This window comes from Cebidichthys violaceus, unplaced genomic scaffold (genome assembly GCF_023349555.1).
Source record: "Cebidichthys violaceus isolate CVI_PGR_0920_01 unplaced genomic scaffold, fCebVio1.0.p SCAF_34, whole genome shotgun sequence".
NCBI classification, from domain to species: Eukaryota; Metazoa; Chordata; class Actinopteri; order Perciformes; family Stichaeidae; genus Cebidichthys; species Cebidichthys violaceus.
The window spans coordinates 2,632,420-2,651,872 of NW_027176528.1; the positions used below are offsets into that span (position 1 = coordinate 2,632,420).

The window sequence follows — 19,453 nt, forward strand, 5'->3', positions numbered from 1 at the left end:
GTATTCGTGTGGACAAAAACACTGTAACTAATGTTAAGTGAAAAATAAAACTTTCCAAGAAATGTGTCCGTTTGAGTTTATAGAGGAAGATTTTAGAGAAGATCTTAAGTATCAAGCACAACCTTTCATTTTTAAAGACTACTTTATTACTTTTTTTTTAAAATAAGCAACCAATCTACTTCCTGTTTACATCGACACCCACACGCATGCCCAGTGTATGTGATATTCGTTTTCAGGCCTTTTTTGTGTGGACGGAGATCATTTCAAAAACGATGTTGAAACGCTGTGTGGACGGAGATCGTTTTTGTTTTAAAACTCCCTTAACAAGTGTGGATGTAGCCTGAGGTGAGTTAACGGTAGCACTGCTGGACACTCCTCCCTACCAGTGGCCTCTACATAAATCCCACGATTTCGCTTAGTTTATGTTGGATATATTTTAGGATATTAAATTATAATGTAGTTTTAGAGTTTTTAGTAAGGCCTTTTTAGCTGAATATGGAATAAAGTATTATTTAAAATCCCTTTTTGGTTCCAGTAATTTTCATTTGCACATTCATATTATTTCCTCCCCTGCAGCTCCCGTGCCTGCAAATTTGATTTTTTTTTTTGGTTCCTTAAATAAATCCTTTGGTTAATTTTTACAAAACACGTCTTTGTCTAATTTCAGTAACAAATCTGTGTGCCTTAATGAGGCAAATTGGCAGCAGGTCGTGCCAGCTGGCTAATTCTTGTTTTTTGATGGTCTTTTTACATTGACCTTAATTTATTTAGTTTTTTTCCTCCAATGTTTTTCCTGTACATGTCACTTTTCGGGGCTCCATAAGACTCGTGTTGTGTTGAAAGTGTTCCAGGAATGTTACAGGTCCGACCTTGTATGATTGCTATTTAGAATTTTACATAAAAGTGACTCTGTGCTTATTCAGACATAAGACCAACATACTGGTTTGCTATCAGATTAAAGTGACAAATAAATGGGGCTTTATGTAAAATATAATTTTACTGTTTACCTTTAGATCATGGAGCTGGAGGGTAACATGATGGACAACATTTTTAGAAATGTAAACCTGTCTCATAGTTTTACAACCCTCTGTCAGTGATTTGGTGTCTGATAAGCTTTCAAACTCATGGATTTATTACTTTAACTGAACTTCCTGGGTTGTTCATCTTCTCACTCATGACATGCTTTTTTAACACAGCTGTTTTGGATTTAAATGCCCGCTTACATACATTCACACATGATAGCTGCTAGTACAACGATAGTTGTCTCAATATAACAGGATTCCTACGCTAACTTCAGTCCCTCCCAAATTATCATTTTGTCGATAGTGCTACAGGGTCACTGCAAATGCCACAAGACTCGTTTGCCCAGTAAAAAAGAACAAATAACAAAGGAAGTTAGCTCCATGGTATAACCCTAAGACTCGTAAATTAAATATGGCGGCCCATCAATTTGGAGTTTCTAGCTTTTTTTCCCCAAACATTGCAGAAACAAATGCTACCATAACATTTGGGAAACAACGTTCCCATAACATTTGGGAATAATGTTTACGCATAGTTTGGGAAACAACGTTCCAACAAATGTCCTTCCGCACCTTTTGGTAAAAACGTTCCCTTAAAGTTTGGGAAACAATGTTCCAGTAACATTTGGGAATAACCTTTCTGCAAATAACAGCTCATTATTAATAGAGAAAAATAAGAACAACCCCAGGTTTCTCTTCAGAGTCAAAACTCTGTTGAGCCGTGTATTCCTATAGACCTCAGTAGTAATGACTTCATGAACTTTTTAATGATAAGATTATAACTATTAGAGAGAACATTAATAATGTATTCCTACAGACCTCAGTAGTAATGCCTTCAGAAGGAAGAAAACTCATTCTTCAAAGAAAGAGAAGGACAAATTCTCTTTCCAATCAAGTCAACTTTGTGCCGGTTATAAGGAAGAAGAATACCCTTGATTTCCAATGGAACTCTCTGCCACACAAGAAGTGTATTGCCGCGCACCTGACTCAAAGTACTCGAAGGACCACGTCAACCATTAAAAAGCCATCTCACTGTAAGGGCCTACTTGGTGTCTGGGCATAATTAAGTCATAGTGTATTTATTACCTTGTTTGTTTTGTTCTAAGTTACTGTATTGTTATAACTGTGACTTTATCATTTAAATATTGTTTCTTTCCGTATTCCACGGCTGCGGTGAGGCTCTGCCTTGCTTTGAGTGTTCCCCCCATCTTTTTCTTTTTTAATCCTCTTTCAGAATCAGAACCGTTTGTTGCCAATTTGTCATGGCGGGTGGTGCATAACATTAAACAATAACATCAAACAATAACAAACAATCAACAACAATCAACACAGTGCAAGAAATAGAAACATTAAAATGTACAATAGAATATAAAAGAATGCAAAATAAAGTGCACAACAAACATAACAGTATTATAAACAAGTATGATGAAGTGAAATGTTAAAAGTGTCGAGTGTGTTTAAATAAAGAAACATAGGGATGTGCAGAGTGACCGGTAGAAAATTGACCTGGGGAAGTCAGTGGGGGTCCCGGGCTTTGTTAATGAGCCCGACTGCCGACAGGAAGAAACTGTTTATGTGGCGTGAGGTCTTGGTCCTGATGGACCGCAGCCTCCTGCCAGATGGAAGGGGCACGAACAATTCATGTCCAGGGTGAGAGGTGTCGGCTACAATCTTTCTTGCTCGCTTCAGGGTCCTTGAAGCGAACAAGTCTTGGAGGGACGGCAGATTGCAACCAATCATCATCTCAGCAGAGCGAATGATACGCTGCAGCCTGCCCTTGTCCTTGGCTGTGGCTGCGGCATACCAGACTGTGATGGAGGAGCAGAGGATAGACTCAATGATGGAGTGTAGAAGTGCACCATCATTGACTTTGGCAGGTTGAATTTCTTCAGCTGCCTCAGGAAGTACATCCTCTGCTGAGCCTTCTTGGTGATGGAGCTGATGTTCAGCTCCCACTTGAGGTCCTGGGTTATGGTGGAGCCCAGGAAGCGGAAGGACTCCACAGCGTCGACGGGGGAGTCACACACAGTGATAGGGGCAGGTGGGGCTACGTTCTTCCTGAAATCCACAACCATCTCCACTGTCTTTAGAGTGTTGAGCTCTAGGTTGTTCAGACCACACCAGGTCACCAGATGGTCAGTCTCTCACCTGTAGGCGGACTCATCTCCACCAGAGATGAGTCCAATGAGGGTGGTATCATCCGCAAACTTCAGGAGGTTGACTGGAGGTGCAGCTGTTCTTGTACAGGGAGAAGAGCAGAGGGGAAAGAATGCAGGCTTGGGGGGAACCGATGCTGATGGTCCGGGAGGCTGAGACGGGCTTTCCCAGCTTCACGTGCTGCTTCCTGTTAGACAGGAAGTGTGTGATCCACTTGCAGGTGGAGTTGGGCAAGTGCAGCTGAGAGAGCTTGTCATGCAGCAGAGACGGGATGTTGGCGTTGAAAGCAGAGCTGAAGTCCACAAACAGAATCCTGGCGTAGGTTCCTGGGGAGTCCAGATGCTGGAGGATGAAGTGAAGAGCCATGTTGACTATATCGTCTACAGACCTGTTGGCTCTGTAGGCGAACTGCAGGGGGTCCAGGAGTGGATCAGTGAGAGTTTTTAGGTGGGACAGGACCGGGCGTTCAAAAGACTTCATGACCACAGAGGTCAGGGCGACAGACCTGTAGTCATTAAGTCCTGTGATCCTAGGTTGTTTGGGGACAGGGATAATGGTGGAGGCCTTGAAGCAGGTGGTACAGAGGCATGGCCCCCTGTCCTTGTCCCCACTCCTGTTCCTTGTGCAGCCTTAGCTATCTGAGTTCTGCTGTAAACCAGAGTTTGTCGTTGTTATAACTCACCCTGGTGCTTGTTGGAACACAGCTGTCCTCACAGAAGCTGATGTATGAAGTTACAGCCTCTGTGTACTCATTCAGACTGTTGGAAAACATCCCAGTCTGTACAGTCTAAACACGCCCGAAGATCCTCCATAGCTTCATTGGTCCACTTCTTGAATTTCCTCACCACAGGTTTACAGAGCTTTAATTTCTGCCTGTAAGCAGGAATCAGATGGACCATGACGTGGTCAGAGAGTCCCAGTGCAGCACGAGGGACGGCGTGATAGGCCCCGCTTATTGTGGTGTAGCAGTGATCTAGAATGTTCTCCTCTCTGGTTGAGCATTTAATAAACTGTCTATATTTAGGGAGCTCATGACTGAGGTTTCCTTTGTTAAAGTCACCAAGGACAATAACTAAAGAGTCCCGGGTTGGTCTGCTCCACACACTGTATCTGTTCGCCGAGTGTCTGCTGTGACTCCTGCACGTTACCCAGTGGCGACATGTAAACACCGACCAGTATGAATGAAACAAACTCACAGGGGGAGTAAAAAGGTTTTACAGTTTATAATGAAAGATTCCAGATCAGGAGAACAGTGCTGTAGAATCATTGTCACATCGTTACACCAGCCACTGTTGGAGTAGAAACAGATTCCTCCACCCTTCGATTTGCTGGAGAGCTACGAGTCACGGTCCACTCTGAACAGCTGGAAGCCAGACAGCTCTAATGCGGAGTCCGGTATCGATCCACAGAGCCAGGTCTCAGTGAAGCACAAAACAGAGGATGAAGAAAAGTCTCTGTCTCTCCCCACTAGCAGCTGAAGGTCGTCCAGTTTGTTGCACACTGTTGACATTGTGAGTGAATACTAATTTTGAGACTTTAATCCATAGTTTGATTATTGCTCCCCTGATCCCAGGGTGGGGCCCCATTATTGTTAATATATGTTAATATATTATTGACATTAATAATTGTATTAATGTCAATAATTTAGTTTTCATACTTGCTGATAACCAAACACGCTCCTGCAAGATCCCAACAGATGGGAGCCAGAGCCTTCAGTTATCAAGTTTTTTTGCTGAACCAGCATCCAGTTTCCGTCTGGGGGGCGACACACACACCACATTTAAGAGTAGGCTTAAAACTTTCCTCTTTGATAATGCTTATAGTTAGGGCTGGCTCAGGTTTATAGTTAGGGCTGGTTCAGGTTTATAGTTAGGGCTGGTTCAGGTTTGCCTTGGACCAGCCCCTAGATAAGCTGCTATAGGCCTAGACTGCTGGGGGACTTCCTAGGATACACTGAGCTCCTCTCTCCTCTTCTCTCTCTCCTTCTTTATGAATTCATGTCTTATTAATGCACATTTCTAACTTTGCTTCTTCCCATGAGTCTTTATGCTTTCTCGCCTCCGTAGATCATGGTTAAACCTGGATCCTGGTCCTGCCTCCTACTGTGGCCCTGATGACACCCACTGCTACTGTCATTATTAATATTCATCACATTTCTATCACTATCACAGCTTTTATTGTTTTTGTCATATTCACTGCTGCTGTTATTATTAGTAATATTTTTCTTTTATTCTACTATTCTTAGTGCTACTACTGTTATTACTACTCTCATTATATGTATCATTCAAATCATATGGATTGAATGATGTTGTAATTTAATTATGTTGTTCATTTCTGTTCTCATGACATCTGTCGCACTTCTGGCGATCCTGCGGGAGGGATCGCAGGATCCTGCACTCTCTGAGGTTTCTTCTTTTTTTTCCCCCAGTGGGTTTTTTGAGGGGAATTTTTCCTTTTCTGATGTGAGAGTCCAAACAAAGAGGATGTCGTATGCTGTACAGATTGTAAAGCTCTCTGAGACAAATTTGCGACATTGGGCTATACAAATCAAATTGAATTGAACCATACTTTGAGAAGAGCAGTTCCACTGGAACAGGGTGAAATGGTAATGGTAAATGGACTGTACTTGTATAGCGCTTTTCTAGTCTTTTCGACCACTCAAAGTGCTTTCACACTACTTGTCATCATTCACCCATTCACACATTAATGGCAGGGGCTAGGTGCCACCTGCCTATCAGACTAACTCATTCACACACCGTAGGCACAGTTACGGGAGCAATTTTGGGGTTAAGTGTCTTGCTCAAGGACACATCGACATGCGACTAGCAGAGCCGGGGATCAAACTGCCAATTCTCTGATCGAAGGACTGAATCCTCCTGGTTTCCACTTAGCCACAGTCGCCTACTTTGGGCTAAAGGGCACCTCAGATCCTTTGAGTCTGGGACTAAACTGAATCTTTTGGTCTCTTCTGAGTGTGTTGAAATTGCTGAGATGCATTTTAGTGTATGGACAAAGAGCAGGATGTAATTGAGAAAGAGGGTGAGTATTCAGCAAGGTCTTGAAAGAGAACACCAATACCGTTGAAAGCCAGTGACATGGCCAGTTTCATCAGTGCAATGTCGTAGTCCAGTCCTTTGGGCCTGTAGCGACTGTGGTATATGATCTGCTCCACAGCCAGAGACTGAGCCCCGTGGACCGGCTGCTCCGTCAGCCCCACGTGGACCACCCACATAGTGGGGTCTGCAAACCTGATGACAGACAGTAGAAGATATAGGGAAACACAATACTCATGGCAGTATATGAGAGAGACAGAGTTAAATAAAATGTGGTTTTCATTCATGGCTCTTCTCCTAAATACCAGCCAATCCCAACTTTAAACACAAGTCACATGTTCAGTAAACAAATAGCTGGTTTATTGGACAGAGTTTGGGAGTCACCCTGCCAGGTTAAAGGAGTTAGTATCTGATTTAAGTTCTTACAACTTTGAGATGTTTGTGCTCTCTGCTTTGTAGCAGCCGCATGTAGTGCAGCACACTTCCATGTTATAAGAGGATATCGTTGCCTCCTAAATGGTGCTAAAGGTTCCTTGCTAGGAGTTTCCTCTTTAGACCTTTTCACAAAGCTGCAGCATGCCGTTCGGCGGTGTAATTTTATAAATGTACAATTATTAGAGTTACAAATTGTTTATGTGTCGTGGTGTTTTGCCCTGTTAAAGAGAGTTAGTTGTGGGTTATTAATTGTTGCGTTATGAAGTTATAATCATAACTTAGGGGTCCCTCTCAATACACAACTAGCGTTAGCTCCGACCATAGCAGTCTTCACTGCGAACAATATATTTTGCTGCCTGTTGAAGAGTTACAGCAGTTGTTTCGGCTATGCACTGGTATGGCGGTGTATGAAAAATGAATATCATACGGGAAATTGAAACCAGTATACTGCCCAGCACTAACTGGAGTGTACGTGACTGTGTCGGTAGTGCTACAGGCTCACTGAGAATGGCACCAGACTCTATTGCTCCTCTAAATTAGAATATAGTAAAATAAAGGAGGTTCGCTCCATTGTATAACCCTCAAACCGCAAATGAAAGCAAACATCATGAAACACTTGAAAGAACATGGCTCCCATCATCTGTGAAGGAAAGACTTGAACTTAACATTTCTTAACATGAACCTCATTCTGAAATTCATGTTAAAATACAGTTACTCCAAGGGGCTTTTATTTTGAAAGGATGAGACTGGGTGGGTGAGGGAGGGGGAGAGGAGACAGAATCATAATGTGACTGAATTGACTGAATATCTCCAAGTCGTGTGTGTGTGTTTGTTTGTTTGTTTGTTTGTTTGTTTGTTTGTTTGTTTGTTTGTGTGTGTGTGTGTGTGTGTGTGTGTGTGTGTGTGTGTGTGTGTGTGTCTCTGTGTGTTCATCAACTGCACTAATGAGCTCATATCAAACACCTGTGTGCTTGGGTGCATGTGTGTGTCACTTGATTGCCACGGTGATTGGAGCACCTGTGTGTTAGAGGCAATTAAGAGGGGTCAGATTATACAAGGATTTTTAACAACCTGTCTACAACAACCTAAACTACCTGTCAAACGTATGCCCTTTATACCAAAACCATGAGTTCAATCAACAACCATGAGAGAGATAAGACTCTGCCGAATGTGCTGATGTGGTTTTTATGTTTGTGGTGTTAAAAATGTGAGCTCCAGAGCAAAATACAAAACTGGTACTGTCTGCTTTCTTTGAGAAATTAGTGGTCAGATTTAACATGGAGTCTAATGGAGCAGTTGGTTGGAGTTCATGTCGCTCTCCAGCTCTTTGAGCCAAATGTGTAAGTCCTTTGGATTCTGTAGACACTTGACTGTGACCAGCACAACATTTCCAAGCTTTTTGGCCAAAAATGGTTTATAAAGAGTAAAAATTGTGGGACTCGGCTCAATTTGTTCGTAAAAATCACAGAATACTTTTCATGCTCTGTTCCACTCTGACCGTGATGTCATCACTCTAGCACTTAATGAGCCGTGCACTGCAATACACATCCATTATAAAATCTGAAACGGACCCAAAATTTTCCTGAAACTTAATCTGTGACTTTGTTACGTGTCTTGTGTTTGTGCTCTCCCTCTGCTTACCCTCAGTGTCCTCTTGGGTGCCACCCTCTGTCCCGGATGCCAGCTGCAGCGGCTGATTGGACGCGGCTGCGTTCAATCACGATTAGCGGTGGTTAAAAGGAGAGGAGCTCCAGAAGGACAAGCCCTTGGGCCAAAACCACAGCAGGGAAGCTGTGGTTTTGTCCCCTGTTACAGCCTTGTGGGCTGTTGTGGTTGTTCTTGTCAAATAGTGTTGCTTTCTGGTCATAAGAAAGTAGTTTTCATTTGCTGAGGTGTAAGCAGTTAACTGTTTTGTTAATAAATGCTCCTTTGTTAAACCTCATCCATTGCTCATTCTCTTTCCCTGGGAATTTAACATCGTTACTCCCCACATCCCTTAGATGCTTATAATTTTTCTATGAGAAAGTATGGCTAGTCAATATGGGCCCAAAGTTAAGTGTTTTTTTGCTCTCTTCACGTCAAAACCCCATTCAAGTCAATGGGGCGATTTTTGCTACGTTGTTCGTGATTTTCAGGAAAACCGCTGGGCGAATCTCTGATAGGAGAAGCGCGGCAAACTTGGAGAAGAAGAAGCCCGCAGGATTATAGTCGGCGTCCTTTGGCCCAGCCTTTGTGCCACAAAGCCATACTGAATAATATTTATCCGCCGGAAAGTTTGCTGCGATTCTCCTCACACAGCGTTGCCAACACCTGAGCAAAAAATACAACAAAACATGCGGCCTGATCGGGAATCGTGTGCAATGTATTTTCAAGAGATATTTGCCCGGCGGTTTTCCTGAGAATCAGGAGGCAGGAGGGAGATATTCAGTCAAAGGCATTGTTAGACCCTGTAAAGATTGCAAAGCCTTCTGAGGCAAATTTATGAGTTGTGATTTTGGGCTACACAAAATAAATTGAATTTAATTGAATTTACTTTTAAAGCTTTTGGACCCTCTTGGTGTGAGCTAGAGACTTTTATAACTAAGACTTTTATTTTATCAGTATGAATATTTTAAAAACAGGATAATTTGAGCACTGACAATTAGTACTTGTTCTGACACTGAATAAAAAAAAAACAGTGGCAGGGCAAGTGGCACCTTGCATGGTAGCCCTGTCATCAGTGTATCAGTGTATGAATGGGTGAATGATGACATGTAGAGTTAAAGAGCTTTGAGTGGTTGGAAGACTAGAAAAGGAATCCAAAATAAATCAGCCGCTATCAAAATATGCTTTTAAAGATGCACGATTGTTATACGTTTCCAAAACGCTGTTGCGACAAGTCTCTATACCTGAGTAGTTATTAGGAGTTACCTTTGATTGATGTTCAACTGCAGCATCTTTTTTTAGGGGAGGATTGACTGTAATATTTTTTATCCGAAAAACAGAGGAGGTGAAAGTAACCCTTTCAATCCCAAGTAGTGTCTGTAGTTTTCTTCTCAGGCTGCATAAAATCAACCCCCACCAATGCTACTAATAAAGCTTAATTGCTTTGAGTGCACAATAGTCAGGGAAGATGACTCAGATGAGCACATCAACACATCACATTATCAGTTTATCTCATCTAAAGTCCAACAGCTGCACAGTCAGAAGACACTGTTTAAAGAGATTTTAGGAGGAAAATCAAATTGAAAATGCAAAAGTGGGAAAATTGATTTGGAAAAATGCGGGGGACATGTCCTCCCCTGTGCCCAGACGTAAATCCCTTTTTACTTAAATGTCGTTTTCAGATTTATTCATTTTGACAGAGAAGACATACGTTTCCTTGTTAATCGTACCCATGTGGAACTTCAATTAGCTACTATTCACAAACTAAATGGTAATTTGCCTTATTACACACCTCTTCTTCTCTTCTGAATGCTTGCACAGTATAACATTTCATGTGTAGATTGATTGAGTTTGAGTGACTCACCCATACACACAGTGTGCTGCAGTGAGGACCCAGCGTGATGTTATGATGGAGCCTCCGCACAGGTGTTCACTGCTGAAGTGGAGGCTGACCTGCCAGGGGAACTGACCCGGCTTGGAGATGTTACCTCCAACGATGCGAGTGTTGTACTGGGGTCTAAAACCGCACTCTGAGGACAGATGCATGGGGGGTCATAGGTAAGCTTGTACACCTCTAAAGCATGGATGCAAACACAGTGTTCATTCACATGCACTGGGTTAATACCATGTGCTAGAAGGCACAGCCTTGTCTTTATTAAATATCAATCAGTAACTGTCATGGGTTCCTAAGTTTCTCCTATCACTGAATAGTTGCTGTGGGTCACTTGCCTTAGTACTACCACTGTAGATTAAAAAATAATACAATTACGGAGCTGAAAGAGGGGGTAATATTCAAAGGGAATAAAGCGGTAAATTTAGAGGAAAAAAACTCTCAAATTTACGAGACAAAAACTCCAATCAGTATGTTTGATATGATGTATGATATGATCTATGCTATATGATATGATGTATGATATATGATATGATGTATGATATGATATATGATGTATGATATGATATATGCTTTATGATATGACGTATGATATGATGTATATGATATGATGTATGATATAATATGATATGATGTATGATATATGATATGATATATGATGTATGATATGATATGATATGAGGTATGATATGATATTATGTATGATATGATATGATTTATGATATGGTATTATCAGAGGCTTGTATCACTCTGACTGGGGGAAAGTCTGAAGGAAAACATTTAAAAGTTAACATTGTTTCCAGGAAAAGGGTTAATCTATTAGGGTATGGCAGTGATTTAATATTGCTTTTCCATTAACAAGAGATATTTTTAAAAAATAATGAAAAAAATGCAGTGCTGATGACATCATCAGGGTTATTTGCTCTCTTGAAGAAGCTCCTTCAGAACCACAGCGGAAATGATACAACTGTTTTCACAGGCTAGTGCTCCTCATGACAAGTCATCTGATCTTTATGTGTGAAATTGGTGTGGTGCCCAGCGTATAAATATTGATGGAGAGTATTGAATATGAGAAGTTCTGACCCTGAACTATTAAACTTCACAAATCCATACAAATTGAACCCTGGTACATGCAAACATACATGCATAAATACTTGCAAGCCACATAAACACACTCTTCACACACTGGTCCCACACCAGTTATAAAACTACATTAAACTTAAAAAAAAAGTGCTATTTGCTTCTCAGTTAACAAAGTGTTCAATATGAACATCATGAAACATTTTTAAATACAGACTATGTCTTAGCGAGCAAAAGTAACAACACACAAACCTACATACACTCCAACAAAGACACAATAGAAGAGACACACATTTGCATGCCATGCAGTACAAGAACGTACACACATGCAACCCATGCGCCTCTTGACTCCATCTTAGATCCTCAGAGAAAATAAAAGTCATGACTAAAACAAGGTTCACTCAGTCTTCAGTATTTTCTCACCCAGACATTTCACAGTGGTCACCTTCCCAGAGCTGCATTGAGTCTTACTGTGGAGGTCAAATCACAGAGAAACTCAGCAAACATGGCGAAGTACTACAACTTAAGGTTTTCATGTCCAGGACTTTACAGATCAGGAAACAGAAAGTTCAAATGGAGAAAAACATTTCTTAGATTGGCTCCAACAGTTACTGAAGAGCAATTACAGTAATCAAAGTCAATGAAGATATTTGACAACAAGGAAGTAAGGTAACTAAGTGCATTTACTGATCCTGGCACTTTATGTGAGTCCCTTTTTTTCCTCCACTAAATTTCAGTGAGAAATATAATATTTATACTTCACTTTATTTATCTGACGCCGATGGTTTGCATAGAAAATCTTAGGGATGCTGTTGTGCGCAGGACAGTAAAAAAATAATGTCCACTTTATTTCAACCATCATATGCATACATGCTATTTGATCTCTGCCAAACCAAAGATCAAGTCGTCATTCCTGAATTATTGTCTCTTGTAAACAGAAAAAAATGCTGTTTGAAAATACTTAAATGGTGTGTTCATTATGTATTTATTTTAGGTTTTTACAACATTCTGTAGCTTCCCAGTAATGTTCCATATAATAGTTGTAATAAGACAACAAGAAATCATCTTCATCATACCGAGACCAATCAGAACAAAATGCCTTCAGATACCGCTGCCAGCTCTATAATGAGTGTTAACAATGTACACCTTAGGTCTTTGTAAAAGTAGGGTCCTTTTGATGAGATTCGAAATACACATTAACGTTAAATATTTGGAAATTTCTATTAGCAATAAATAAGCTGCACAGACAACCCAATTTTTTTGACCAACGTAAATAAAAGCTGTTATTTGCAGATTGAGTTAGAGAAGGCTTCATTCCAGCCCTTGAGTTCAAAGTAAATGAGGAGCATCAACACAAACGTCCAGTTCGCTCAGAGTTGCTTGAAATAATTTGTATGATGCCAAGTGTCACTGACCATTAGCACTGCTAGTTTTCCATTCTTTCAAATGGGGATGTGCTTTCTTTTTACCTGAAGGTTGTGGCATTCTGGAGCTTAATGACCTGTGACTGGCTCAGGTTGATGGACACCAGGTTGTTTTGAAGGTCCTGTTCAATGGAGGTCAGAGAGACGAAGAATGACTCCACATACCTGACGGACACACAGCAACACAGACAGAATGTACAGCTGATGATGACATTATAACCTGATAACAGTGTTATTCAAATGTTCAGATTGGACTGATAAACATTACTGAACCTCTTAAAGATTTTCTACTTGTGTACTGTGTACTCAAAATCTATTGCTAATGCCTATGCCAGTGCAAAGGAGAAGGGTCTTTCTTGCAGGACACACAACACCAACTTTACCTCAAGATACGCCTACTTCACCAGACGACATGCCCCCTGAGATAACGTCTGGTGCCTAAACCTAACCATGTACTTTTGGTGCCTAAACATAAACAAATACTTATATAGTCAGCTATATGCATTACCATGTGCTGGACACTGATTGTTAATAACATAATATTGAGTGATCCGTCTAGATACTTTTCATTATATACGGAGGTCAGGCCATACTTTCGAGCCTGCAGATATCTCCTGTGGTTCTGACTGTGGTGTCAGTGAAACACTTTGATTGTGCTACAACCATGGTTTTACAAATGAGAATGAGAGCTATACAATCAGGCCTCACACCCGTTAAGGAGCTGAATTCTGGGTAGTAGGAGTCTGTGATAGTATTTGTACTGCTGAGCAGGCTCATTGATGTAGGTCTGAGGGGCATTAGTATAAACTCTGTTATGCTCATCTGACAGAGATCATAAAATGCACCGCTATAACAAAATGGATGCTGATTCATCTGTGACATGTCATATTTATTTGACGTTGCTTTAAATGACGGCTCCCAGGCATCGGTGTCATTTGTTAAAAGCCTGTCGCCTCGACTCCTCTCTCCTCGCTTCTCTTCCTTGCCCCCTCAGCTCACTTCTGTCGAGGGCAGGACTAAGATGTGAGTAGAGGAGGTAAGGACAGGAATCAAGGAGCACACCTGGAGTTTTCTGTGCTGCCTACAAATTCCTGTGAACAGCCGTTAAACTGAACTATGCTTACTGATGACAATGCCACTGTTATAACTTTCCACAGTTGTGAAATCTTAAACTCAAATCTAACTGAACTAGTATTACCTGGGGACCTCTAGTAATCTGTGACCTTAATCCTGCGCATATCTGCCATGTCCATTTGTCAAGAAAAAAAAAGAAAATTCATGAGGCTCATCTCACAAACAACATAAAGACACATTTGCACCTGAGCAAGAGGTCTTTGTGAGTATTATATAAACTAAATATATAGATATAAATATATATAAACATATTTATATAAATATGTTTATGTATATTATATATATATATAAACACATTTATATATTTACATTAATATAGTGCATTTTTAGTCTTCTGACAATTCAAAGCGCTTTACACATGTCATCATTCACCCATTCACACACACATTCATACACTGATGACAGGGGCCGCCATGCAAGGGGCCACCTGCTCAACAAGATCTGATCTAAGGGAGCGATTTAGGGTTCAGTATCTTGCCCAAGGACACTTTGACATGCGGCTATACAATAATTGTTGAGATATGTCGCTGTGGACAGATGTGTTCGACCATCATACGGCCATCTGAACAGTGCAGGACAATCCAAATCAAGACAACAGGCTAAACAAAAAGGGGGTTAGGTGCACATGAATTTCAAACGACACCATAACATGCAGATAGTGCTGAGAAGTGCGATGACAAGAGGGGAAAAGAATACAAGGGATTTGAGCCACAGTCAAAACCTGGAGTATCCCAGCTGCTTGCAGGCAGAGATCCCCAGCCAGTTGTTCCAGCCTTCTGAACACACTGTCCTCCATGCTCCCCCTCTCTGGACCTGCAGGACCGAGCTCCTCCCACTAAGACGCACTGACGCACAGACAGAGAGACAGAGAGATAGAGTTATATTGATAGAGGTGGGTAGAAGTCAATAATCAATATTTATCAGGTCCACTTACTAGATTTCCTGGACTGTGAGATGCTTTTAACTGCATCTCACAGTCTTCTTCAACAAGTGTTTGCTCAGTTGTTGTGGAAATTATTCATTTGTAATGCGTGACCTTGGTAAGAACCCTTTGGTCATGTGATAACACAACTCGTTATCATTCCAACTTGCTATATACTGACGCTCACAACTCGACACATACTGAGGACCTCTGGTATCACTTTGTAATGGCGCATCTAACTACTGTATGATGTTCCACTACGGTCGTAGTAAACACATGGTTTCATTTGTAAATCAAACAAAACCACATAGTTAGGTTTAGGAAAAACATCATGGCTGGGTAAGTAAAATGTACGTTTTACAGATCTTGAAAACAACAACACCTATCAGAATGTTGTTTGTTGATTTGAGCTCAGCATTCAACACAATCTCCTCAATGAAACTGATCAAATTAGCAACTGGTTATTAAACTTCCTCACAAACAGAGACTTCCTCACAAACAGACCCCAGACAGTTTGGATTGAAAGCCAAACCCCCTCCACTCTAGTGTTGAACACCGGAGCCCCCCAGGGCTGTGTGCTCAGCCTTACGACTGCTACCCTAAACATTACAGGGATTACAAACAAAAACAAAACTGGGTTCTGATTTTCTCTCTATATACAAAGGATATTAAAAGACAATACCCACCCCAACCAAATCCTGTTACCTCTGCTGCCGTCTGCCAAGCATTACAGAATTATCAGCTGCTTTTCTCAGGCTGTGAGACTCCTTCATTTATCCTCTACCCTTATTAGCTTCTCTGCACTGGCTGTAAAATCCAGAATATAATTTAAAGTCCTTCTCCTCACATTCAAAGCCCTAATTGGTCAGGCACCATCATATCTTCAGAAGCTTATAGTACCATATTATTCTACTAGAGAGCTGTGCTCCCTAAATTCAGGGTTACTTGTGGTTCCTAGAGTCTTAAAAAGTAGGATGGGAGCCAAAGCCTTCAGTTATCAAGCTCCTCTTCTGTGGAACCAGCTTCCAGTTTCAGTCCGGGGGTCAGACACACTCAACACATTTAAGAGTAGGCTTAAGACTTTCCTCTTTGATAACTCTTATAGTTAAGGCTGGCTCAGGTTTATAGGGCTGGTTCAGGTTTTCCTTAGTCCAGCCCTTAGATAAGCTGCTATAGGCCTATAGCAGCTTATCTAGGTATATATATATATATATATATATATACATATATATATATATATATATATATATATATGTATGTATATATATGTATATATATATATATATATATATATATATATATATATATATATATGTATGTATATATATGTATATATATATATATGTACATACATATATATATATATATATATGTATATATATATATATATATATGTATATATATATGTGTATATATATATATATATATATATATATATATGTATATATGTACATTTAGTTGACTCAATGACTGACTGATCTCACTATGTACGTGTGTGTGTTCATGTGTGTGTCTCACCACAGCCAAGCTCGTCCTCTCCATTGGCACAGTCCACCTCTCCATCACACTGAGCCGAGGGCCTGATGCATTTAGAGGATGAGCCACAACGAAACTTCCCCACACAGCTCAGACCCACTGTAGATATACACACACACACACACACACACACACACACACACACACACACACACACACACACACACACACACACACACAGACAAAGAGGCTGATCAAACGCAAATATAATGATAAATTACTAATGTTGTTTCCCGATATACAGAAGTTCTGTTTAAGAACAATGGATGACATTTGAGCATTACCAACAACTACTGGTAAATACTTGGTTGAGTAATATCTACCTGAGCATAGAATGAAGTCACTCTCCGTCTGCGTGTGTGATTATCTGAGCTTCTCCTTGCTTTGTTGACATAGCTGGGCCGGTACTTTTAGTGCATGTGAGCGTGTCCCACTGTTTAGCTCAAGGCAGCTGCTCTGTAACATCTCGTTATGTTTTCCTTGTTTTTACATTCATGTCATTTTTGGGGTTCCTGTTTTTTTGTCACTCACCTCTCCCTCTCATTTCAGCTAACTTCTCTTACTGCCATTATGTGTTTCCCGCCAGTGTGGTTACCTTTCCCCGCCCTGATCCGCTTCACCTCCCTAGAGTATTTGATACGCTATGCTCTCCAGTGATGGCTTCGGCCAGCTGCATTCTGCACTGTTCTCATACAGTAGTTACAGCTGAGAAAGGCTGTTCTGACCGCCAGCATCTGTGGAAGTGTAGCACCACCCTCAAATTCCCCCTCAGGAAACACTGTTAGCACTGTCAACACGTTTGCTGTAGTTTTGGAGCCGCTTTGGAGCCGCCGACTCAGGTGTTGCCGACTCAGGTGTCGCCGACTCAGGTGTCGCCATGTTGAGAGCTGTTGAGAAGCAATTAAAATGCTCCCAATCTCTTATCATGCACCTTTAAAGACCACAAAGGACTTTATGTGTATTTTTTTCAACAGTGTCTTTCTCTTTGCCACTCTCCCACACAGCTTTGACTGGTGAAGAACCCGAACCACAGTTGTTGTATGTACAGTCTCTCCCATCTGAGCCACTGAAGCTTTTAACTCCTTCAGAGTGGTCGTAGGTGTCTTGGTGGCCTCCCTCACCACTCTTCTTCTTGCCTGGTCACTCAGTTTGTGAGGACGGCCAGCTCTAGGCAGATTTAAACAAGTGCCGTACTCCTTCCATTTCTTAATGATGGATTTAACTGAACTCTGTGGGATGTCCAGTGAGTTGGAAATGTTTTTGTAGCCATCTCCTGACTTATACTTTTCAATGATATTTTCTCTGAGTTGCTTGGAGTGTTCTTTTGTCTTCATGTTACAATTGTAGCAGAAATACTGATGAACCAGAGACTGGACCTCCCAGACACAGGTGTTTTTATACTACAATCACTTGACACACATCAGCTGCACTCAGGTGATCTCCATTTCACTACTTGTGACACTGCTGGCATCAACTAGCTGGACCTCTGTTGAATTAGGTCAGTCACTTTAAAGGGGGTGACTATTTATGCAAACACTTATTTTACACTATATATTTTTAATTAATTGATATTAGTTTGTAAAAATCTGTTTTCACTTTGACGCTTTTTTTGCAAATTCATGTCAAAAAAGCCAAATTATATTGACCATGATTTCATGTATAAAAGCAACAAAAGGGGAAAACATCCAAGGGGGGTGAATACTTTTTATAGGCATTGTACATAATGATATAGAGAAATTCACAATAAAAGAGAAAAAGAGGTGTGGCCTCTCAAGAAAAACAACTTCATGCCCTTTATCAGCATATTCTTTATTATGCCCTTATATTCCTTAATTGATGCTAATGTTTGTTATTTTAAATAGTTTTGTAAATTAATTCATGCCGAAGGTGCTTAGTAGGGAAATGCCATTTCCCCCAGATCTGTCATTACCTGGGGTACATTAAAAAGCAAAAACTTGAAGAAGAGTGGCTGGTAATGACCAGAGCTAACACAGAGACGAGTAAACAGGTAAGCTGGAAGTTTATCTTGTATTGCTTTGAAAATAAAAATATACCAGGGTTGTTGTCTGCGAGTGGTCAATGATGCCCAGCCCACCAAATCAATGCAATGGTGAGTAAGGGACTTTGTGTTTGTAATGAAACGTAGAGATGCTTAGTACACTGAAATTACAATATGTCATCAGAATCAATAACAGACAGAAAAGTCACTGCCATAAGTTTTTTCTTGGCATTGAAAATAAATTAAGATATATTTTTAAAATAAAAAAATAAATAAAAAGCCAATCGTAACATTTAGCTTCCTAGTAATGACAACATTAAATAAAAGCTTGTCGTTTATCCATACACCCAAGTACTTGTACAAGGGCACCCTTTCAATGAACTTTTGAGAAGACCATAACCGTTGTTTTCTGAACATTTAAAAACAATTTTTGACTCAGCAGAGCAGTTTGTAATGAATGAAACGTGGTCTGAAGCTTTTACATTGCCTGCACTATGGAGGGATGTCATTGTATAAATGACAGTGTCATCAGTACAGAAGTGTATACTTGGCTGAATGTCCTTACCCAAATCATTTATAAAAATAGAGAGTGCAACTCTGGGGGACAACTTTACTTATCTCAAGAAAATCGGATTTGAGGCCCTCTGCAAAGACACACTGAGTCTGCTCTACAAAATTGTTTGTGAATCATTTTACAGCCTTCGGTCCAAACCCAGCAAATCTAAGTTTGTTTAGCAGCGTGGTCCATTGAATCAGATTTCTTTGATAGATCCACAAATAAGCTGCTTTTGTCTCCTTTTGTGGAGCGATAGCGCTGTAGAGCTGATCTGTGATCTGCTCCTGACTCATGTTTGTGCGTCAATATTTATCAATCCAATAATATTTTGAATATGGCTGTATGTAAGGACTGCAAAATCATTTACTCACGTCTGGAGGATTCCATTCATCACCTGAAGTCTGAGCTCCAAAACGAGCTCCAGCGAGCCGGGTTTCAGGAGCCGGTGCACAGTTCTACGCCATCCAGGACAAGCTGAGCTGAAGTGGTCCGTGGCGGTAAGAAACACCTAGACTGGAATGATCTTCACCCTAGTCTGGTCTTCTCAAACCACTACGGACTTCTTGATGACAAGGCTCCGGTGCATCTGGCTGATGTGGTCCT

The 19,453-nt window shown here is 40.8% G+C and overlaps 1 protein-coding gene across 1 annotated transcript in view; it reads right to left on the bottom strand.

Annotated features, from left to right (window-relative positions):
• The window catches only part of tmprss3a (transmembrane serine protease 3a), a 34,609-nt gene that overhangs the window by 5,742 nt on the left and 9,414 nt on the right, over nt 1–19,453 (bottom strand). Inside the window, exons 5-10 of the mRNA XM_068725163.1 lie at nt 16,278–16,394; nt 14,559–14,682; nt 12,749–12,868; nt 11,703–11,749; nt 10,173–10,338; nt 6,255–6,424 (exon numbers count right to left, since the gene is read on the bottom strand). Of these exons, the coding sequence (XP_068581264.1) occupies nt 6,255–6,424; nt 10,173–10,338; nt 11,703–11,749; nt 12,749–12,868; nt 14,559–14,682; nt 16,278–16,394 (744 nt within the window). The remainder of the gene's footprint in view (nt 1–6,254; nt 6,425–10,172; nt 10,339–11,702; nt 11,750–12,748; nt 12,869–14,558; nt 14,683–16,277; nt 16,395–19,453) is intronic.